An 18,600-nucleotide genomic window follows, 5' to 3' on the forward strand; every position below is an offset into this window, starting at 1 on the left:
TGTCTCACAAAAATGTGTATTTTGACTTGCTCATATTTACGCAGAAGCCTGCAATTATAAGGAGTCTTCAACCAAAAATCTGACAAAGTCAATTTTGGTTTCTTTGTATTTACACTTTGATATTTCAGAAGCCTCGATATTGTTTTAGTTCAGCACTTCTACTGTCCTTTATCCACATTATTGCAAATGTATCACACTTCCCCTTTCAATTAAAAATAAAGGCATTCTGCACATTCCTCCCGTGATTAAATCTGCAAAATAAATCAAGTCCAGCGCATTAAATTTATACCCTTTTCTGCATACTTTAAATGAAAAACCAAGTGAGGAAAACCCTCAGAAATGACAAGACAGTGATCGCACATCGACAACCTTTATTATAGTTTCTCAGACAGGTCGGAAATCACTCAGAATGTGGGGCAACCTCGCCATCTGCTGTTTATAGTTGTGAATGTTCACAATGGTTTACTATTAGGGGAAACCGGACTTTCAGTTTATTGAAATTTGTGTCATGTTATATTTTTATCATAACTTTCTATGATACATCCTTATAGTGTAGGAATTTAGTCATTGCAAAATATATAGTTCACAAACTGTTTAGAAGCGCAATGCTCTATTGATCCTGGCAATCTTATAGACTATAGGAGACTTTAGATTAAATAGTAGTATAGAAGTTTGTGGGATGAAACGTCTCCAGGTTGATTTCAGGTGACTCTTAGACTTTTACCTGCTGAATGAGAACCTATATGGACGTGATAGTATGCTGTGATTCTGACCAATCAAACATTGTCTGCATTCCGTTTGCACTTTCATTTTTGTTTGCAACATTTCATGAAACCCAGAGAGATATTTAATGACATAACTGTTTTTAATTGTATGAACTTACGTCACAAAGAACACGCCGAGACACCATTTAGCTTCAGGCAGTTCGCAGGCCACCATAGGGGTCTTTGTAGCCGCTATCGTTAGCTTAGCTCCAGCTACAACCGAGCATCCTCCTAGAAAAAAATACCAGTGGACGCAAGATACCCACGTCTCACACATTTAACGCAAAACCACTCAAAGGGAATCTCTTCGAAGACAAGAGTATAAAGGTATCGGATTAATAGCACCATTAACCAGCTACATTTCAACAGTATCTGTTTAATAAATTATTTTCATTCGGGACGACTGTTTAAACGTTGAATGTATCTGCCTGGAACGGAGTAGCGCAGACCGAGTCTGTTTTTCTGTCGCTCCAAACGGTATATGGATAACAGTAATTTTTATTTAAATATTGTCAAAAGGTTGTCAGTAGATTTACTGTTAAGTAGTAAACGGTTAACTTATGGCATTAGTCGCATGACGTTTACGAGCACGCTAGCCTTTGAGCTAACAATGGGACAAGGAGATTATGAAAATAAAGCTTTCGGTGTATTAAATGTATAACCTCTGTTTTAATACCTTATCCATGCTTATGAAATGTTAGGTTGATTAACGACCCTTAGAGTGAAGTAACGTTTGACGTTGGCATCGATTCATATTTGTTAGCATTTGTCAAAGATTAGCTGGCGTCTCAGAAGGAAGTTCCGTTCTTTACCTTGGAAATAGAGGCCCGACATTTTCACTAGTTTTTACTTCATCACTCGAATTTTTAAATTTAACGGTTAGGCTTCGTGTCTAACCCATAATGCCAAATACAGCACCGGTTAGGATCAGAAAACGGGCCACAAGACAGCTGCTTATGAACATTCAGTTTAATTTAGATGTTGTCCACAGCAATTACAGCCGCTGCCGGTTCTATTGAGGAGACCAAGTAAATGAGCATTCTAAAATCCTTAAATGTCTTTATTTTATACAGTATAGCCTGTTTAGCATCGTGAGCAGTGATAGCAGCATAGAAACTATACCTATATTGTAAAAAAGATTTTGCTTTTATCTTTTCTAACTCCTTGAATCTGAAATTCAACCGTATTGTGAGTTAATGACTCCCAACAAAAGTATTTGATGGCACTACTAAAGGGATAAATGGGTTTTTACAAATTAAGGTATCTTGCTAACAGGATAAGTGTGACGACGCTGAACATTGGAGGTGTTTTTAGATGGGGGTCAGTGGAAGATGCTTCCACTCTAATTGGATGTGTCAAAGGTTCCTTGGACCTGAGCCATCGTTGGGGGTCACAGGTTATCCCATCCTGAGGTCAAATACAGAAAAAAGTGATTGAAATCAGTGTCTTCCACTGGAATGTGTGTTATAACAAGAATAGAAAAAACCCGGACGTGAAAGGTGTAGTTGGCCTGACGAGATTGTGGTTACTGATAATTCGTATTTCCTGGATAACAAGCAGCGGGAATGGGGCAGACGTGCACAACCCTCCTTCAAAGTGCATACAAAGGAGTAACATTAACACATGTTCCTGGATAGAATTCCTCTATAAAAGTGCACCTCGTCCAGAATAATTTTCTCTGATCCATCCTGGTTGTCAGACCAGACACGTGTGATTGTTGTAAGTGATGCTTCCTAATTCCTACAAAGCATCATCTACTCTGCTCTTTTATCTGCTTCTGATTAGGACTAAAAAACAAATTTCCACTGTTTCTTTGGCAGTCTTACTTTATAAAATAAATGTCCCCCCTCCCCTCCAGATGCCTTCGGCGATGGTTGGCAACGCTGCTGCCACTTCTGCCATTCCAGACCTGGGAAATGGAAGTCATAATGAGACCATGAAGCAGATCTTCAACGTGATAGACAAGAAGGTTCGCAACATGGAGAAGAAGAAGGTACGTTCCTTACATGTCATACACCTGCCGTTACGTTATTTTGTGTCATCTGACAAAAACTGGGAGGTTTTGAGGGCTTTTTGCACCATTGTTTTTGTTTGAGAACTCATTTTTCCCCCTGCAGCTTCATTTTTGGCACATTTAGGAGCTTCAGCAGAAAATGTAATTGATTGGAAACTATTTTCTTGTTTCCTGAGACAGCCTGTGTCAGTTCTGTTGCTTTTTGTGTTGAATCAACTTTGTTCTCATTGTCACAGTCTGCATCTGGCATGTGATATATCTTTGACCAGACCCTCCTTCGCTAATAAAAACCACACTGACAGCTAAACTTTTTCAGCTGTGGGAGAGGTCGACCCCTGAATTTCTGCTCTGTTCTTACTCTTTTTTTTCCCCCCATTTCATATTTGGCAATTCGTGCTTCTCAATGATTTCACAGTCCAAACTGGACGACTACCAAACAAAGAAGAATAAAGGGGAGCGACTGAATCAAGATCAGCTGGTAAGACAAGCGAATGTCAATTTAAAAGCATCTTTTTATTGTTGTAGTCTGCTGCAGTTTCACTAATATAATGACATCTCATAGATAACTTAATACCCTATCCTGCTCTGTTTGATGAAAACCAATATGGAAGCAATGAAATATCCATTTTCTTTCCAAAATGCACCTGAAGGACGCCTTAACAAAATACCAAGAGGTTATCAACAATCTGGAGTTTGCCCGAGAATTACAAAAGAGCTTTGTGACACTGGGCCAAGAGGTGACTCCTAAATCCTGATCATTGTCCTGACAAGATATTTGGATGATTGTCATAACCATTATTATTAATATTATATTGGCAATCTGAACACGTGCATGTTCAGGTTCAAAAGGCGGTAAAGAAGACTGCGAGAAGGGAACAGCTGCAGCGCGAGGAAATGGAACAGCGGCGGCTGAAGACGGTTCTGGAGCTGCAGTTCATACTGGATCAGTTGGGTGAAGACCAGATCAGACAGGACCTTAAACGACCCGATGCCTCCGGGGCGTCTTTGCTCACCGATGCCGACCTCGCGTCCCTGGATGAGTTTTATAAGCTGGTTGGGCCCGATAGGAGCTGTGATGTGAGGTACGGTTGTCTTGAATGGGGCTTCTGGTGCTGTCTGGTCCTACTTTGATGTTCACTTTGTTGTGTAATTTACAGGTTGACTGACCAATACGAGCAGGCGTCGCTACACCTGTGGGAGCTGCTCGAAGGTCGGGACAAGGCTGTAGCAGGGACGACTTGTAAGTGTTTTGGCTCTCGAGCTTCACCTTTGAGCGTCGGCTTGTGTTTTGTCTTTGAGCCGAGACCCTTTTTGCTCCAGACAAGTCCCTGAAGGACACTCTGCACAAGGTGCTGCACAGCGGTTACTTTGATAGAGCGCAGGCTCATCCGAATGGAACCTGCCAGGAGGAGGAGGAGCAGGAGGAGCCACCTGCAACGGCGGAGTCCCAGGATGGGCCGCAGCCATCAGAAACCGGTACACAACGACCCGTCTGTCTTTGGGTGAGACTTTTCTTTGCACACGTCCGGAACCCCCTAAATTTTCCATCCTCTCTCAAGAAGGAGCGGCTACTGAGAAATACGCAGAGCCAGTTCAGGTGGAAACAACAGAGGTGGGTGAACTTGCTTTATGAACCATCTTTAACCACCTTTTAGGCTGTTTTTGCTCTGTTACATCGGCGCTTTTCTGTCCTAGTTTGTGAACAGACAGTTCATTCCAGAACCAACGTACAGCGCTACAGACAAAGAGCAGGTGGAGGAGTGGACAGTAGATGCTCAGGTATGCTTGGATACCCAGCCACAACCTTCCTGCATGTTCCTGCTCTTCGTACACACTGTTAATGACATGGAGGTATTCTGTTTCGAGTAGATGGTGAATACTCTCCAGCATCAGCCTCCATCGCTCCTGACTCCAGAGCCTCCCATTGCTGTGAACCATGTCACACCTACTCCTCCCAGTGACCCTGTGGTCAGGAAGCAGGTTGTGCAAGACCTAATGGCGCAGATGCAGGGGACCTACAACTTCATGCAGGTAAACTATCACCCAGATACACCAGGTAGCTTAAAGTGTTTTAATCTATAATCCTAAAAATGGTGATGTCTGGTTTTTACTTTTCATTTGAAGCACCTGGAAGAAAAATGTGCCTCTTTGAGTCACTTTCTGTATCCAACAGGCATTTTTATTTAGTTTTGCATCAATTTGCAGGACTCCATGTTGGAGTTTGATGGCCAGGCCCTGGATCCAGCCATCGTGTCCGCCCAGCCCATGAAGCCTGGGCAGACTGTGGACCTGCAGCAGCTGGGATGCCCCACAAGTGAGCTCCATTCAGTTTCCTATTGCCCATACAAGATTTAAATCACCATAAAACACTGGATGCAGAATGCTAATCTGCCGTCTGCTACACCGGCGGCGCGGCTCTGGCAGGCAGCTGAGCCCCCTTTTGTTCAGATTCTGTTGCCTCTACAGCTGCTAATTCTGCGCATTTTTCTGGAGAGCTCAGGCTGTGTTGACGCCACAGCACATTGACACACACACGCCAGCGTTGATTTGAATGGAAACGACCCCGTCGTCGTTTCCGGTCACAGGCCCAGCGCGAACACATTGTCATGGTTCCACATCTGTTGATGTGGGTGAAGCTGATGCAGCTAAACATCTTCTCCTGGTGTTTCCCTCCAAGTGAGCCTGTCGGAGTCCAGACTTCCTCAGACGAGTGCTGTGTCAGGACTGGAATCCACAACGGTGAGTCAAATCAGAAAGCAGGCTGTAAAACTGGATTGTCTTCATCTGCTGAAGGGTGGTTTCCTGACCAAGTAACAAGAAGAACCGGGGGCGAACTGGTCAAGTCCGCATGACTGTGGCGCTACTGGAGTCATTTGAGTATGAGAATACTCAGAGTCATAGAGTTCCCACTAATTGCTGATTCCCTGTCCCCTGCCTTTCCCTCTGTATCCAAACCCAGGCCGCTTTTACTGGACTTCTCAAACTACCCCCCCCCCCACTGAATAGAAGCAGTCATTATAAATGTTCCCTCATCTTTAATGAGCCTTTACCTGTTGCTCCACAGATGCGATAGGAATCATCATACACTCAGTCTTGACAGGTTTCTGTCCTGTTTTCAGGTTTTCAACATCGCACCCGTCCCTCCAGCCTCCGATGGCCCAGTAGATTCTCTGAAGCAGCCCAGCCAGTTCCCCGGTGGTTATGGACAGGGCTTCGGCAGCCAGGCAGAGCGGACTGTAGACCAAGCCGACATCCCACAAGAGACATTACAGTCAGGTGAGGGGAGCAACGCAGTCTGTCTCTCAATTTACCCCAGTTTACACTTGTGGCTGAAATGTCGGCACATTTTGACGAGCCTCACATCTCCCGTCCAGTTGTTGGTGGATTCCAGACCCAGGACCAGGTCATGGCTTCGGCTGGAGGTTCTGAGGATTCCTCGGCCAGCTTCGGACAGCCTGGCCAGTCTTTTTACAACAGCAGGGCTGTGCCCAGGGGCGGCCCCAGGAACCCCCGCGGCGTGATGAACGGATATCGGGGCTCCTCAAACGGATTTAGAGGTAGGAGACTCGAGAGGTCACGTGAAGCCGAGAGACATTTTGTAATAAGTGCCCCATTTGATCCACGTTTCTGGCCCTCAGGTGGATACGAAGGCTATCGTCCCTCCTTCTCAAATGCTCCTAGCGGCGGTTACGGTCAAACCCAGTTCAACAATTCACGAGATTATTCCAACAACACCTACCAGCGGGTGAGTCTGCCTCCATTCTCGGGTGAAATCCTCCAAACAGGAGATTTTGTGACCACCTCTGGTTTCTTTAAGGAGGGGTATCAAAACTACAAGCGAGGAGCTGCCCAGGGGCCCCGGGGGCTGTCTCGAGGAAACACCCCGTCAGTGCGATAAGTTCATCAAGGCGCGCCGCCTTTACCATTCAGGATTTTTCGAATGTGATTGCCCCAGCTCACTTTTATAACGTTTCTTTGTCATTTTTAACACCCGGCCTACTTATCTGAGTCAGCCTGCTTAGGTCTGTCTAGATCCTCTCGATGTTTTAACACAAACGCTGACCTTCATCACACGTAGGATAATCAGCAACTCTGTGCGATATAAAATAAAATAGATATTCCTGTAAACTTGAAAGATTTCATTTATTTATTTTTTGTACAAAATGAATGCAAAAAATACCCTGCCACTGTCAGACTGACGTGCAGCGACGGGTTTCCTCCGCCCTGCGCCGTCAAATCTCTCCCCCTGATCTATTACGTTTCATGAAGCTGTTTTTGTTCTTTACCCCTCCACACCTCGCTCCGTCACCTTTGTACGCTGATGTTCTTGGTTCAATAAAGTCGTGTTCTTACTCTGTTGAAGGCCATTACTTTCCACTTTATGTAACCCTGATCAGTATATTACAACGCTGCATGTAGATTTAACTGGTGGGGGTTTATTAGGATCAAAAAGGGTTACCATGGTGACGCTAAAGGTTTCATTGAGTGATCGGATTCAGAGGAACTGAAAGATCATAACTGTTTTATTGTTTTGAACCGAACAGTGGTGTCAAAAATCACCGTTATGTTGATAAACCAGCAGAAAATACAGCAATTGAGGATGTTCATCATCTCAGTTGGCAAACAAACGAAACGGGACAGAATGAATTCACCTCCACAAACAAGATAAACGGAAGAATCGACCCGCTGACACCTGCTCACCACAACCTGCCTGATAACGCCTTACAAGAGAAGCAGAAACATGACCAGACTGGTCAAAAAGTCACCAAGCTGAGGTTTATAAACCGGACCCAATGCACATCTGGAGCCAATAGAATAAATGTTACGCAGTTTTGACTTAAGACCCCTTAAAAAAATAAAATAAAAACCCTGTGAGACTCAGACGTCTGCTCTTAGGTCGACCGTCCTGCACACTCACTCATAAAAATTTTCCAATGAAAAACTTGTCATAATCCATCCCATAATCGTGCCACATCCACGTGTGTGTGTAAAATCGACCAAACCCCAATGCCCATCCTAGAAACAGGCTACATTCAACACATCCTGTCCTGTTATGGTTGCAATTATTGATTTGAGAGGTTGGATGGAGACGGAGGGAGGATCATCACTCAGTATTTATCTATCAGAACCAAACGGGTCACATGGAATTCAGCTGGAGGCAGCTGCAGAGGGGCCCAAAACTCTTTCAGTCGGTCTGCGACAAGGACAAGAGCGGGTTTAACTATTAAACCGGTGACGATGTCTCACACAAGGCTGAAGATGAAGGTGAAATTTACAAAAGTGGATATTTGCAATGTGGGCCCAACTGGATGGGACTGCGTTTAAATTGCAGGGCCCGGTCGTATTTAGAGCAATCAACCTAATTAAACATCTCTGATCACACACGTAAACCTCTTGGAGTCTCAAAAACAAAGAGGGATGAATAAAGTTAAAACCGAATCTTTATTTACATACCGCATCTTCATTTAATATCTCACTCGTGTACCCAGGCTTTGCAGCTGCCATCGGCAAAACCTTCAACGGCTCTTTAAAACTAGATTTCATTATCAAAACTTCTAACGTAACCAAAAACCACGCGCGTGTTGCTGTGCACACTTTGAAGATGTGCATACTTTAGTAGTGAAATTGTGGTTTGTCGTCCAAGGATTGCACTTATTACTGACCCATGTTGTCTTTAAACGGAATGATTTGGTGCCGCTCCTTCATCTTCACGCCCTAATACTCAGCAGGGGCCGCTCCCCTGGACGCTCCAGTGCTGCTCAAGTCTCACAATGGGTGTTCCGGTTCTGGCACCAGGGTTATGGCAGGTGATGCTGGCCTTGAGCGGCTTCCTGGTTTCCCGGTGGGAGGTCCTGGTGTGACTGGGGGAACCCCTGCTGGGCCAGGATTTGATTTTGCTGTTTGAGCTGTTCCTGAGGTGTATCGTGAGGATTTTGGGGCGCGGCGTGATGCCCTTGGAGCTGCTCTTCCGGCATCATCGGCGGCTGGTTATCAACGGCGTGAATTTCTGGAAGTGCGTTTCCTTCAACTGAAACACAGATGGAGGTTTGGAATTCCAGATTTTCACCTGTAGACAACCTTTGAAACATATATTGTTTTTAAAAACTCGACAATACGCACCGACAACCTCTGGAGGGGGTTCTAGTTTCTGTGATTTCAGGCGCTCCATGTGTTCAACCGCCTGTAAGATGATGTTCATGTTTTTTTAATATACTGTCATTAATGGTGGTTGATCAGCTATAACAGCATAAACAGCAGATATTTAATAAAACCTGTGACTGTTGCTACACTGAAATTTCCATCACAGATGACGTCGTGTTAGAATGAAACCTTGATTAGGGGGTCATCACATTATCGGAACACGGCGCTAAATACCTAAACTTTGGCACCATCTAGCGGTGAGAACCCAGATTGCACTAATTAGAGGCCACGTCCCAACCACTCCCATGTGAACTAATACCTAAATGAACAGAACCCATTGATTACTATAAGGTGCCCACTATTAAAAGGGTTTCATTGTACATTATGTTATCTTTCTCACTGAAGTTTGCTCCCAATCTCACCTGTTGTAGCTCAACCTTCTGGGCGTTGAGCTCGGCCTGTTGTCGCTCCAGATCGTCTCTCTGTTTCTGGAGGTCGGCAGACCTCATGTTCAGGTCCTGCTCCTGCTGAGTGAGGTGCTCCTCGAACTCTCTCATCTCCTCGTCTGTGTAAACCTGATTCTGCTCCAACGTCTAAAGAAACACAACAGATGTGGCGACCTGTTCCGACAAAAGAATTCTCTTTTTCCTCAGCGTGATCAACGTTCCGGTGTCACATCACCTCCCAGCTGTCGGGCTCCAAGAATTCCTTTTTCCGAGTAGCGACCAGGAACTCCTCTAAAGAGACCAGTCTGTCTTTGTTGGTGTCCACCTGGGAAGGGGACAGAAGCTGTGACATCACACGCCAGCATGGACGAGGCAGAATGTGAACGTGAGCGTGAACACACCTCGTTCATAACGTGCTCCCGCATACGTAGCCTCTCTTCCTCCATCTCGATCATATCGTCCTCTTCGTTATTGGGGTCGTAGATTTTCTCCAACTATGATTACAGAAACCAAGGCTCAGTCAGCGCTCGCTGCAGTTCCACACATCTGGAACCGGCCTTACCTCCTTGGTGAAGAGCGCCTCCAGTTCCTGTTCATCAAAAAACCCATCTCCGTTGCTGTCTGCGTTCCAGAATACAAGGAGAAAACCAGTAAACACGCTGTTGTCCTGCTGCAGCCCGAACCAGCGACACCAGCTGGTGCCTACCGTGCAATTTGAAGAAGGTCTTGGGGTCGAAGTCGTCGGGGTCCAGGCCATCAGCTTCCTCCCAGACCTCTTTGAGCTGATTCTGGCTCCCCTGCAAACACAATCAGCGGTTCGTTAAAGGTCCGGATCACCCACCATCGGAGTGGCTGCCATTCCCACTCACCGGGTGATTGATTTTAGGGTGATCGGCGTGCTTCTTCTTCATCTCCTCGTAGTGCTCTTCCTCTTTCCTCCTCTCCTCGTTGTCCAGTGTCTTCAGGTGCTCCTGTCTGTTGTGTTCTTTCATCATTTCATACCTCTTGAACTCATCGTGTCGTTCTTTATCGTAATTCTCCAGGTCGTTCGTGGCCTGGTTGAAAGGAAAAACAAAATGGACATGGAGCAGATTTCAAGTTTGTCCTGTTTTATGTCCACATCTAATAATAAACTGGGGGAATACGGAGGAGGAAAACTTAGTTCAACCTAACTCAATAACGCAAATACCATAATAATGGTCACAGCAAAGACGTGTTCGAGAACATCTGAGAGGACAAAAACAGACACAGCATCCGTGTTCGTGTCTGAATCCCTACACCGTTGGTGATAAAAGATGGAAGTACAGGAAAGTTGCTGCTTCAAGCAGCTGTGCAAACACAGAGATCAGACGCAAATGCAAATATTGCGCAGGCTACAATCAAATTCCCACATATACAGAAGGATACAGAACGGCACCTGAAGAAAATGAGCATTATAAAGTGTTTTAACTCAATTGTTCTTGTCTGTCGTCTCCCCAACACAAGCATGTTAATAGGTTTTGGCTGGATGAGAGGTCAGAGGTCACGATGAGGGCTATTATGTTGCCCAGATGTGAAAGAGGAGCGATGGCAGCCAGAGAACGCCATGGATCATATGACCGTATAAACACTAAAGCCAGGGCCAAAAAAAACACAGTGCAAAATCAGAAGAGAAATCTCTGATGCAACACATTTTTGAAGAATGTGTTTTCATTTCGCAATCCTTCAGAAAATCACAAATTTCCCAATCTGACAGCACTCCTCCCCCCATGAGTGGACCTATTTCCACCTCACCAAATGTAATAAACGCATGACTGATTCATCTTTTAAATCACAAAAATACGCATGCGCCTCACCGATTTGATGAGCAGATCCAGATCATCCACTTCAAAAGTGTGTGGATTCATGTGGTTCAAGTACTCAAACTGCTTGAGAAGAGCCTGGTGGTCCACCGATATGTCTTTACATCGAGGAGGCGGCGACAGAGAAAGAAGCACAAATGTGGAAAATTTACTTCTATAAAGAGGTTCATTACTAAGCAACGTAGCACTTTATTATCCACGGCAAACATTTAGCCGCCCGGCGTACCATTGCCTCCTTCGAGGTCTTGCTTGGCCTTAATCAGAGTCCGGAGTCGATTCACCTCCTGCCTCTTTAACTCATCCAGTTTTGTCCTGATGTGATGACCCACAAAGTCCAGCTCTTTTGCCAGCTTCCCTTGCTGCGACATACAAAGACAGAATATAAGCAGACAATAATAATAGTCATAATAGGAATTTAAAAAGCATTACCTTGATGTCTTCCATGTCTGTGTTGCGGAGCTTTTCTCTGAAATGTTCGTCTTTTTCTAGAAAATCGATGACTTCCCTGAGGTAGTGGTCATAGTGGAGTCCGGTGTCCTGCACAACAATTCAAAATACTTGTCAGGCAAACGCTCAGCGCAATACGATATATAGTTTCCAAATCATAGTTACACAGTGTTAACATGGTGACTTTTATTCTATAATTTTATGTAATAACACAGTATAATAGGCATTTTAGAGAAACAGTCGATTAAACACCTTCAGTGATTAACGTAGTCATTTTCTTTTGCTAGATATGTTTCTCCTGTCCAGAGGGTTCAGGGAGATATGACAGACATTAGCCTGTGTGGCCATAAAACAAATTACTGCCTTCAGCAAATTACTGTGTGTGTCAGACATGCGTGCAAACACACAACATTGTCTGCATTTTAAATGCCATTTGATGCTGGGAGACAGTCAGCATCTGTCAATATTTGACGTCAAACGATGGCTTCCCTGCAGCTGAAATCACAGGCTCCGGTCTAATGAAATCTCACAACAGTGACCGCAACTGAACCAACAAATGCAAGACCTGTCTCTTTTCCTTCCCTTTTTTTTTTAATGGTTTGCAAAACTGCAGGTAAAGCCGCCATCAACAGGCCATCTGGATTATTTTATGGTGAATTATGTTATGTTGTGAATTGTGATGATTGTTCTGACCAACAGATTTAAAAAGAACATCTTAACATAGCACTTACATAGAATTCTCCCACATCCTTCTGATAGCAGAACAGCAGATAATAGCAATTAATGCCAGACTAAGCTAATTATAGACGGGGTATCCTTACCACACTCGCTGGGGGCTTTTCGGGTTCTTTCTCTGGTAGCTTGACTTTTGTTTTATCAATGCTTATTGGCACTGCTTCTAAATACAGAAGCTGGACCAGCAACAGTATCCAGACTGTCAAAAGGGTCCGGATCCAACCCATCTACGGCAGGAACAAAGTGGCAGGTTAGCTACAGCAATATCATCATTAAACATTATCAGTAAATGCTGATGGGAGCAGCTGGAGAGTCTGTCAGCGTGTCTGTGATCAATGGTCAATACGTGGCTCCCTTCTAAATGGACTCCAACTCCACTGGCTTCTCCTGAGCGCAAAGATTGCAGAAATTCTCGACAAGCTGGTGATGTTTACAAGACTGTTAAGCTCCTTTTCTGTTAGCTTTAGCAACGCCACTGACAGATTTGGCTAATCAGATTCAATCACCTAATCTGCTCAGAGACCGAGAGCGTAATGCTAACGTCACATATTTAGGACATTTAAAAGGGACGGCAAAACTCCTCAGTTCCGTCCGAGTGTCATTCATGAATTTACTGCGAAGTGAAGACTGGTGCTCACCTCTCCGTTTCTTTCCTCCAGGCGCTTCCTCTTCGCTGAAGTTGTGTTGTCGTATGAGGCATTCAATCGGCGGTTCGCTCGCTAGTCAGCAAACTAGGTTGAGCGAGAGGTTCCGCTCTCCGGAGTGGTCAGTCAAGCTGTCCGTAATACAGACTATCAAGTTGCGTTGCACCGAGTCGTACGTGGCGAGATAACACCGGAGAAGGTGGGCGGGTCCTTATCGAGAAAATCAATAACTAATTTAGGGCAGCAATGAATGCGATACTCACTTATTACTGCTTATTTCTTTTATAAACCATAGAACATTTCAATAGTACCTGTTGTTTCTACTATATTTCAGTTTTCATATTATTATTATTATTTGTTTTATATTAAACGAATATATTAATTTTGTTTATGTACTTTAACAGGCCATGTACTCCAACAAAATGTACAGCCAACAATATCTTTATTTAAGTTGACGCAATTTCCACAAATCATTTGTCCATAACGTCATTTTGAAGCATCCCTCCCTTCAAATATTTGCAAGCAGGCCGTTCACCTTTGCGTCAAAGGGGAAGGAATCAGTGCAAGTCTTGACTCAGACAATAGGGGGCAGAAGTGAATTAATACAACAGCTGGGTGGCCAACCAAAACCTTCATGAGTTTCATGAGAAACTCCCATTATTTCTCTTGTAGAGAGAAAGTTAAGTAAGTTGTGAAATGTGGTGGCCATTAAGACTTCTGTTAACGTTCCTGTCGGCGATATTCCAACACACCATTGAACCAGCGTTGATCCACCATCATCTCCCAAATCATCGGTGTAAGGATGAACATCTGTGGACGAAAGGACATCAGCAATTATTACAAAAAGGAGATTTCTGACTACTGTGTGTGCTTAATTCACGTACTTCGAGCCATGAACACAATAAAGGAATGATTGCACTCTGTATGCCCACTAGCTGCTGTGCTGTTTGTCAGCTAGATTAGAACCCTCAGAGGTACAATGAAGCACCTTCTGGAAGCTGTGATCAGCAGGAGGAGGCTCTCTGAGGAGAGAACAATATCATTGAGTCACCTTGCTGCATTGTGAGCGACTGACAGCCGGAATCAGCAGCAGACCGTACTGCAGAGGTGCTCTCCACAGCACAGCAACAACTGTACGCGCACGTGTGTGTGTGTGTGTGTGTGAGAGAGAGAGAGAGAGAGAGGGAGGGAGGGAGAGAGAGAGAGAGAGAGAGAGAGAGGGAGGGAGGGAGAGAGTGAGAGTGCATGTGGCTGAAATGATAATGAAAAACCATAGCAAGGTCAAATTCCAGAAACTGAACAATAACGTGACTATTTTTCGGAAATGAACATTGGATAAAAATAAAAAGGTTTGCGGAATACGCAAGCTCACGATGTGAAAACAGCAGCACCAATCCAACAACATAGCACAACAGTGCTCACCATAAATGACCAGTTGATTGTCCGTCGGTGTTTTTTGACCCCGCTGAGCGGCGGTGCTCCAAATCCTGAGGGTCTGACCTATGAATCACGACTTTACACCAGTGAACCTTCTCTTCTGCTCACTGAAGCCAACCAAGCATTTCTTATTGACACCTCATACAAGCGCTTAGAATTGGAGTTTGTACATTATGTGTTAGTGCACTGAAACTTTTTATTCAAGGTCTCTGCGGCAGGGAATTGCTGTGAATTGGTTGCAGTACAGGAGTCCTGTTATGTCTAGTTTCTATTTCAGTCACAGACACCTTCTTTGAGGTGTTGTCAGACACTTCAGATATTTTATTTTGCTACTTCCCTGCTGTTATCTCCCACATTTTTACGGCATAGGACGGGGCAGGGTGGGGAGGAAGCGCGAATCAAACTTGTGCCAAAGTTGCAGTGACTTTGAACGTTGCCCACACTATGACGAAGCCAGAGTGAAATTTATGGGAGGCTCCCATAAATCAGGATGCTGCTTTTGATGCTGCGTAAGCATTATTGTAATGTGTCATGGCAGACCGTGCACGCGCCTGCATTTAATTTGAAGATGAGGACCCGGTGCCAGCACCAACAGCACATCTTTTTCTATATTGTGCATTTCTATAGGTGCATGTTTCCTTCGCTTGCTTTCCTTAAACCTGCACTACAAATCTGCAGGAATCTTCAATGGGCGATCTATCAGTCAAAGCACACACACACACACACACACACACACACACACACACACCTCTAATTTAAGTTCATGGGGTTAAAGTACAGAGTAAAACTGCAGCCTCACCTCATTCATCCTTTGAGATGATACGTGCAAAAGCTTTAACAGCTCATTCACAGAGGCTGTCAGCTTTTATGTCAAACATGACAACAATCCTGTAAATCTTAGACAAACCCTGCATGGCTCCGTATTTTCCACACACAAGCACCCTGTCAATTGTAAGTGTAATTCATTTTCTGAGGGTGCAGTGTATCTCACTGTCTCATCCCTCTCAGCTCCAGCCAATATTCCCACGTACAATTTAAGAAGATAATTAAGTATATTAATCTATTTTGGCTTTGGATATGTAATCCTTTAAATGGGCTATGTAAGATTAAATGGCCGCAGAAATTACTTTAATTCCTACATAATGGCTTTTTAAAAAAAAAGTATATATAGGTCTATGTAGAAGAACTTTGTCCTGAAATGTCCCTGAGTGAAGTTCCCGCTTGGTGCATGTCTGCTACACCCTCCCTGCAGCCACATTCATTTATTATCCGTCTGACTTTAATCATCCACCAGGCTGCTGCTGCGTTCAAGGACCGTCATTCTGGGAGCTCGTCTTGCAGTTTACAAAAGGATAAATAAATCAGGACCGCCTAAGTGGCTCATCGTCGGTATTCTTTCCCTTTAAAAAGCATGCAGCCCTAGCGGCGGGTCTTATCCGGGCTCCCTGGGAAAGTCTGCGGAGAGTGAGAAGGGGGAAACAAGCCGAGTCGGAGAGATCATGGCGGCACCGCTCGGACGGGACACCCTGCCCGACTGCTGGTCCTACGGAGTTTGTAGAGACGGTCGGGTGTTTTTCATCAAGTGAGCGGACTTTCATCCCCCCACTTATGGAGGCGACACTTTGTGGTTTTATTAGGGTTTAGTAACAGGTGTCTGTCTTGCAGTGACAAAACTCGCAGCACCACTTGGCTCCATCCCCGCACTGGTGAACCTGTTAACTCCGGACACATGATACGTTCAGGTACGCCACAAACTAGTTGTGATTTACCGTCAACTCGGGGTTTCCTGGTGCCGCGTTGCGGTTGTTCTCGGCGGTTCAACGCGGTTTCTGCTTGTTTTACAGATCTGCCCAGAGGATGGGAAGAAGGCTTTACGGACGAAGGAGCCAGTTACTTTATAAAGTCAGTAGCTTTCGAGCATTGTTTCACTGCTTTAGCTTGCTGCTTCTCACCACCGTTAACCGACTTTGCTATTGCGGCACAATGCGACTCAAAACTAGAATAAACACCTCCGAAGACTCGCCGATGGCAGTTTAACACAGAGAGGACCCACCGGAGAGGTGAAACTAATTATCTCTGCCTGCATTATGAATGGAAAGAAGCCGTGCCGAGCAGCAAAGAAGAGCTATTAAAATTCTCCTCACATCCTCCATGCAGGACCTCTACTCCCTCCATTAGATAGGTGTACAGACGCCGTGTGTGTGTGTGTGTGTGTGTGTGTGATGGACTGGAAAAGGTTGCAGCAGAGGGGTGTGACCATGTAGTGACAGAGATGTATGGTGTGATTGCGTTATTGAGCTGAAAGGGGAGAACTTACAAAGCCATCGGTCGGTTTATTGGACGGATCTGTGCGATATGTTTTGCCTTTTCATCTGCAGAGATCATTGTTTTCGCGTCCACCTCGACATTGACACCAGTGGAGGGAGACCATGTTTGGGACTTTTGTCCTTGAAAGTATAGCAGGGATCATATACATTAATAGGTCCAGCTCCACCAGGGGGCGCTATTCTTTTCTCTTATAGTATTAGAGGGAACACCGGCTTACCTTTAGACCAAACAGGTCGCCTCCTTGCAAGTCAAGGTGAGGAGAGTCGACAAACTATCCCGTTTATTCCATAACGTGCAGCTCATCAGCCTTCTGTCCTGCATCGACTTCTGAACCAACGCCGAGGTGGCGAATCGAGGGCTCCTCCAAGTCCGGTTCGTGTCAACACGCAGGGTTCGCGCCAAATCGAACCGCATTATGTGGGCGTGTAGGTCTGCTTCCTGGAAATCAGATTTTACACAATTTCAGCCAGACTCTGGTTTGTGTATCTGCTTAAAAAAGTCTGGCGTGAGTCAGAGCCGTGCTGGCCAGTGTGTGTATTTCAGTTGGCATTAGCTTCCACCCGGAGGTCACGCTGTGTGTAATCAAATTAGAACGTCCATTCTGGTCTAAAAAGAGGATGGATTCTTCAATGGGGAGGGATCATTACAAGTTAAAACGCTCCCCCTCAGCGTATTTAGGGCTTGTACGTATTCCTGAGCCTACGTCTGTGAAGCTGCAGTTCCCGCGGACGCAGCGGAGGAGGTGTTTCTTTCACTTTCACTCTCAACAACAGTGAAGTGGCGTGATGTATGGCTGCCTTAAAGTCACGGCCGTTAATCCAGTCGACTCCTCGCTGGCCCCCGTTGAATTGGCGGAAGGATCCTGTTTGTTTTTGGCCTCAGCTTGTTTCTCTCTTTTCAAAAATTGAATTCCAGCGGCGAGCAGGACCCCAGCTCAACCTTTCACTGCTGCCTTGGTTAAAGACTAAAAGAAATGAATGAACTCCTTTAGACATAACTATGTCTATCATTGCACCTTGACATGTCTGTACATAATTAATCCAAAACGTGAATTATTAATGTTTTGTGTGTCGTATAACATGAATGCAAACGTGACAAGGCCGTGTCACATGCAACAGTCTGTTACACAGATCGCTCTTTGTTTACTTGTTGTGACACTGAAGTACCGCATTGAAGTTTAATGTTCATGTGGGTAATTACTCTGAGAAACAGTCGGCTGCTTCGCAGCTCAGCAGGGAAATTAATGTTGATGGGATGATTTATAATTCCGGTCGTGCCGTGCCAGCGTTTCAATGCCGTTTGTGGACTGTTGCATTGGGTTTATTTGGTATATTTCAGATTTTGCTGCAGGGTTTCTGTTCTTTTCCCGGTGCTCCAAATGATGCGTGTACGTGCTGTCCTTGCTGTTAACCCCTGCTATTAGAAAATTAATTTAGTTCTAAGTGGCTGCACAGGGCCTTTTTATTGAGAGGGCATTTTATAAAAGGAGTTTCAAGATTTAGCTCATTCAGTGTTTGAAAAGGAGAAATATGCTCTGTAATCATGGAGGGACCAGTGGAGAGCAGCTTGGATTGGGGCCATCTTTTAGACCTCTTTATGACATCACACACATTGGTTTTACTTTATGACTGACTGCAACTCGGTCCTTTAAAAATCCCATTAATGTCCCAGCGGCTGCTCCAATTAATGGTCTGTTTGTCAAAGAGCAGGCCATGTTTTCTTTTCTGTTTGGTGAAGTGTTCTCACCCCGGTATCATTTATGTTAATATGCTCCACGGCGGTAAAGGAGCAGAGCTCTGCCCA

The 18,600-nt window shown here is 44.9% G+C and overlaps 3 protein-coding genes across 11 annotated transcripts in view; 2 read left to right on the forward strand and 1 right to left on the reverse strand.

Moving 5' to 3' along the window:
- Window positions 1–890: 890 nt before the first annotated feature.
- Window positions 891–7,135, forward strand: caprin1a (cell cycle associated protein 1a). 3 transcript variants are annotated; one of them, XM_057024900.1, is made up of 16 exons: window positions 891–1,091; window positions 2,623–2,757; window positions 3,194–3,256; window positions 3,429–3,515; window positions 3,619–3,860; window positions 3,936–4,018; window positions 4,099–4,254; window positions 4,338–4,390; window positions 4,474–4,557; window positions 4,648–4,809; window positions 4,984–5,092; window positions 5,456–5,517; window positions 5,898–6,054; window positions 6,153–6,335; window positions 6,417–6,523; window positions 6,596–7,135. In XM_057024900.1, exons 2-16 carry the CDS (start codon window positions 2,623–2,625, stop codon window positions 6,674–6,676), a joined length of 1,764 nt encoding a protein of 587 aa, XP_056880880.1. In that variant the 5' UTR covers window positions 891–1,091; the 3' UTR covers window positions 6,677–7,135. The 3 variants fall into 3 exon arrangements, with proteins under 3 accessions (XP_056880880.1, XP_056880868.1, XP_056880876.1); XM_057024888.1 differs by having other exon boundaries at window positions 6,417–7,135; XM_057024896.1 differs by having other exon boundaries at window positions 4,341–4,390; window positions 6,417–7,135.
- A 148-nt stretch (window positions 7,136–7,283) lies between these two features.
- On the reverse strand, window positions 7,284–13,185 carry nucb2a (nucleobindin 2a). Its single transcript, XM_057024997.1, has 13 exons — window positions 13,027–13,185; window positions 12,475–12,615; window positions 11,636–11,743; window positions 11,433–11,565; window positions 11,201–11,304; window positions 10,235–10,420; window positions 10,072–10,162; window positions 9,928–9,986; window positions 9,767–9,859; window positions 9,601–9,690; window positions 9,342–9,512; window positions 8,899–8,959; window positions 7,284–8,806 (listed from the first exon to the last, which is right to left on the reverse strand). The coding sequence occupies exons 2-13, from the start codon at window positions 12,613–12,615 to the stop codon at window positions 8,577–8,579; spliced, it is 1,467 nt and encodes a 488-aa protein (XP_056880977.1). The 5' UTR covers window positions 13,027–13,185; the 3' UTR covers window positions 7,284–8,576.
- Window positions 13,186–15,739: 2,554 nt separating this feature from the next.
- The window catches only part of plekha7b (pleckstrin homology domain containing, family A member 7b), a 47,880-nt gene continuing 45,019 nt past the window's right edge, over window positions 15,740–18,600 (forward strand). For 4 of the 7 annotated variants that reach the window (XM_057024488.1, XM_057024473.1, XM_057024478.1 and 1 more), the window contains exons 1-3: window positions 15,740–16,051; window positions 16,135–16,211; window positions 16,314–16,371. In XM_057024488.1, coding sequence (XP_056880468.1) covers window positions 15,969–16,051; window positions 16,135–16,211; window positions 16,314–16,371 — 218 coding nt within the window. In that variant the 5' untranslated portion in view covers window positions 15,740–15,968. The remainder of the gene's footprint in view (window positions 16,052–16,134; window positions 16,212–16,313; window positions 16,372–18,600) is intronic. The other 3 variants (XM_057024494.1, XM_057024496.1, XM_057024522.1) reach the window with 1 other exon arrangement.

This window comes from Takifugu flavidus, chromosome 2 (genome assembly GCF_003711565.1).
Source record: "Takifugu flavidus isolate HTHZ2018 chromosome 2, ASM371156v2, whole genome shotgun sequence".
NCBI lineage: Eukaryota > Metazoa > Chordata > Actinopteri > Tetraodontiformes > Tetraodontidae > Takifugu > Takifugu flavidus.

Bases quoted from the DNA above. Each gene is read 5' to 3' on its own strand.
- caprin1a (XM_057024888.1), top strand. From the start codon at position 2,623: ATGCCTTCGGCGATGGTTGGCAACGCTGCTGCCACTTCTGCCATTCCA. The intron at 3,861-3,935 runs GTACGGTTGTCT...TGTAATTTACAG, and splicing joins GATAGGAGCTGTGATGTGAG to GTTGACTGACCAATACGAGC. The intron at 4,019-4,098 runs GTAAGTGTTTTG...TTTTTGCTCCAG, and splicing joins GGCTGTAGCAGGGACGACTT to ACAAGTCCCTGAAGGACACT.
- nucb2a (XM_057024997.1), bottom strand. From the start codon at position 12,615: ATGGGTTGGATCCGGACCCTTTTGACAGTCTGGATACTGTTGCTGGTC. The intron at 9,987-10,071 runs GTAGGCACCAGC...TCTGGAACGCAG, and splicing joins GACCTTCTTCAAATTGCACG to ACAGCAACGGAGATGGGTTT. The intron at 8,807-8,898 runs GTGCGTATTGTC...TCTGTGTTTCAG, and splicing joins ACCCCCTCCAGAGGTTGTCG to TTGAAGGAAACGCACTTCCA.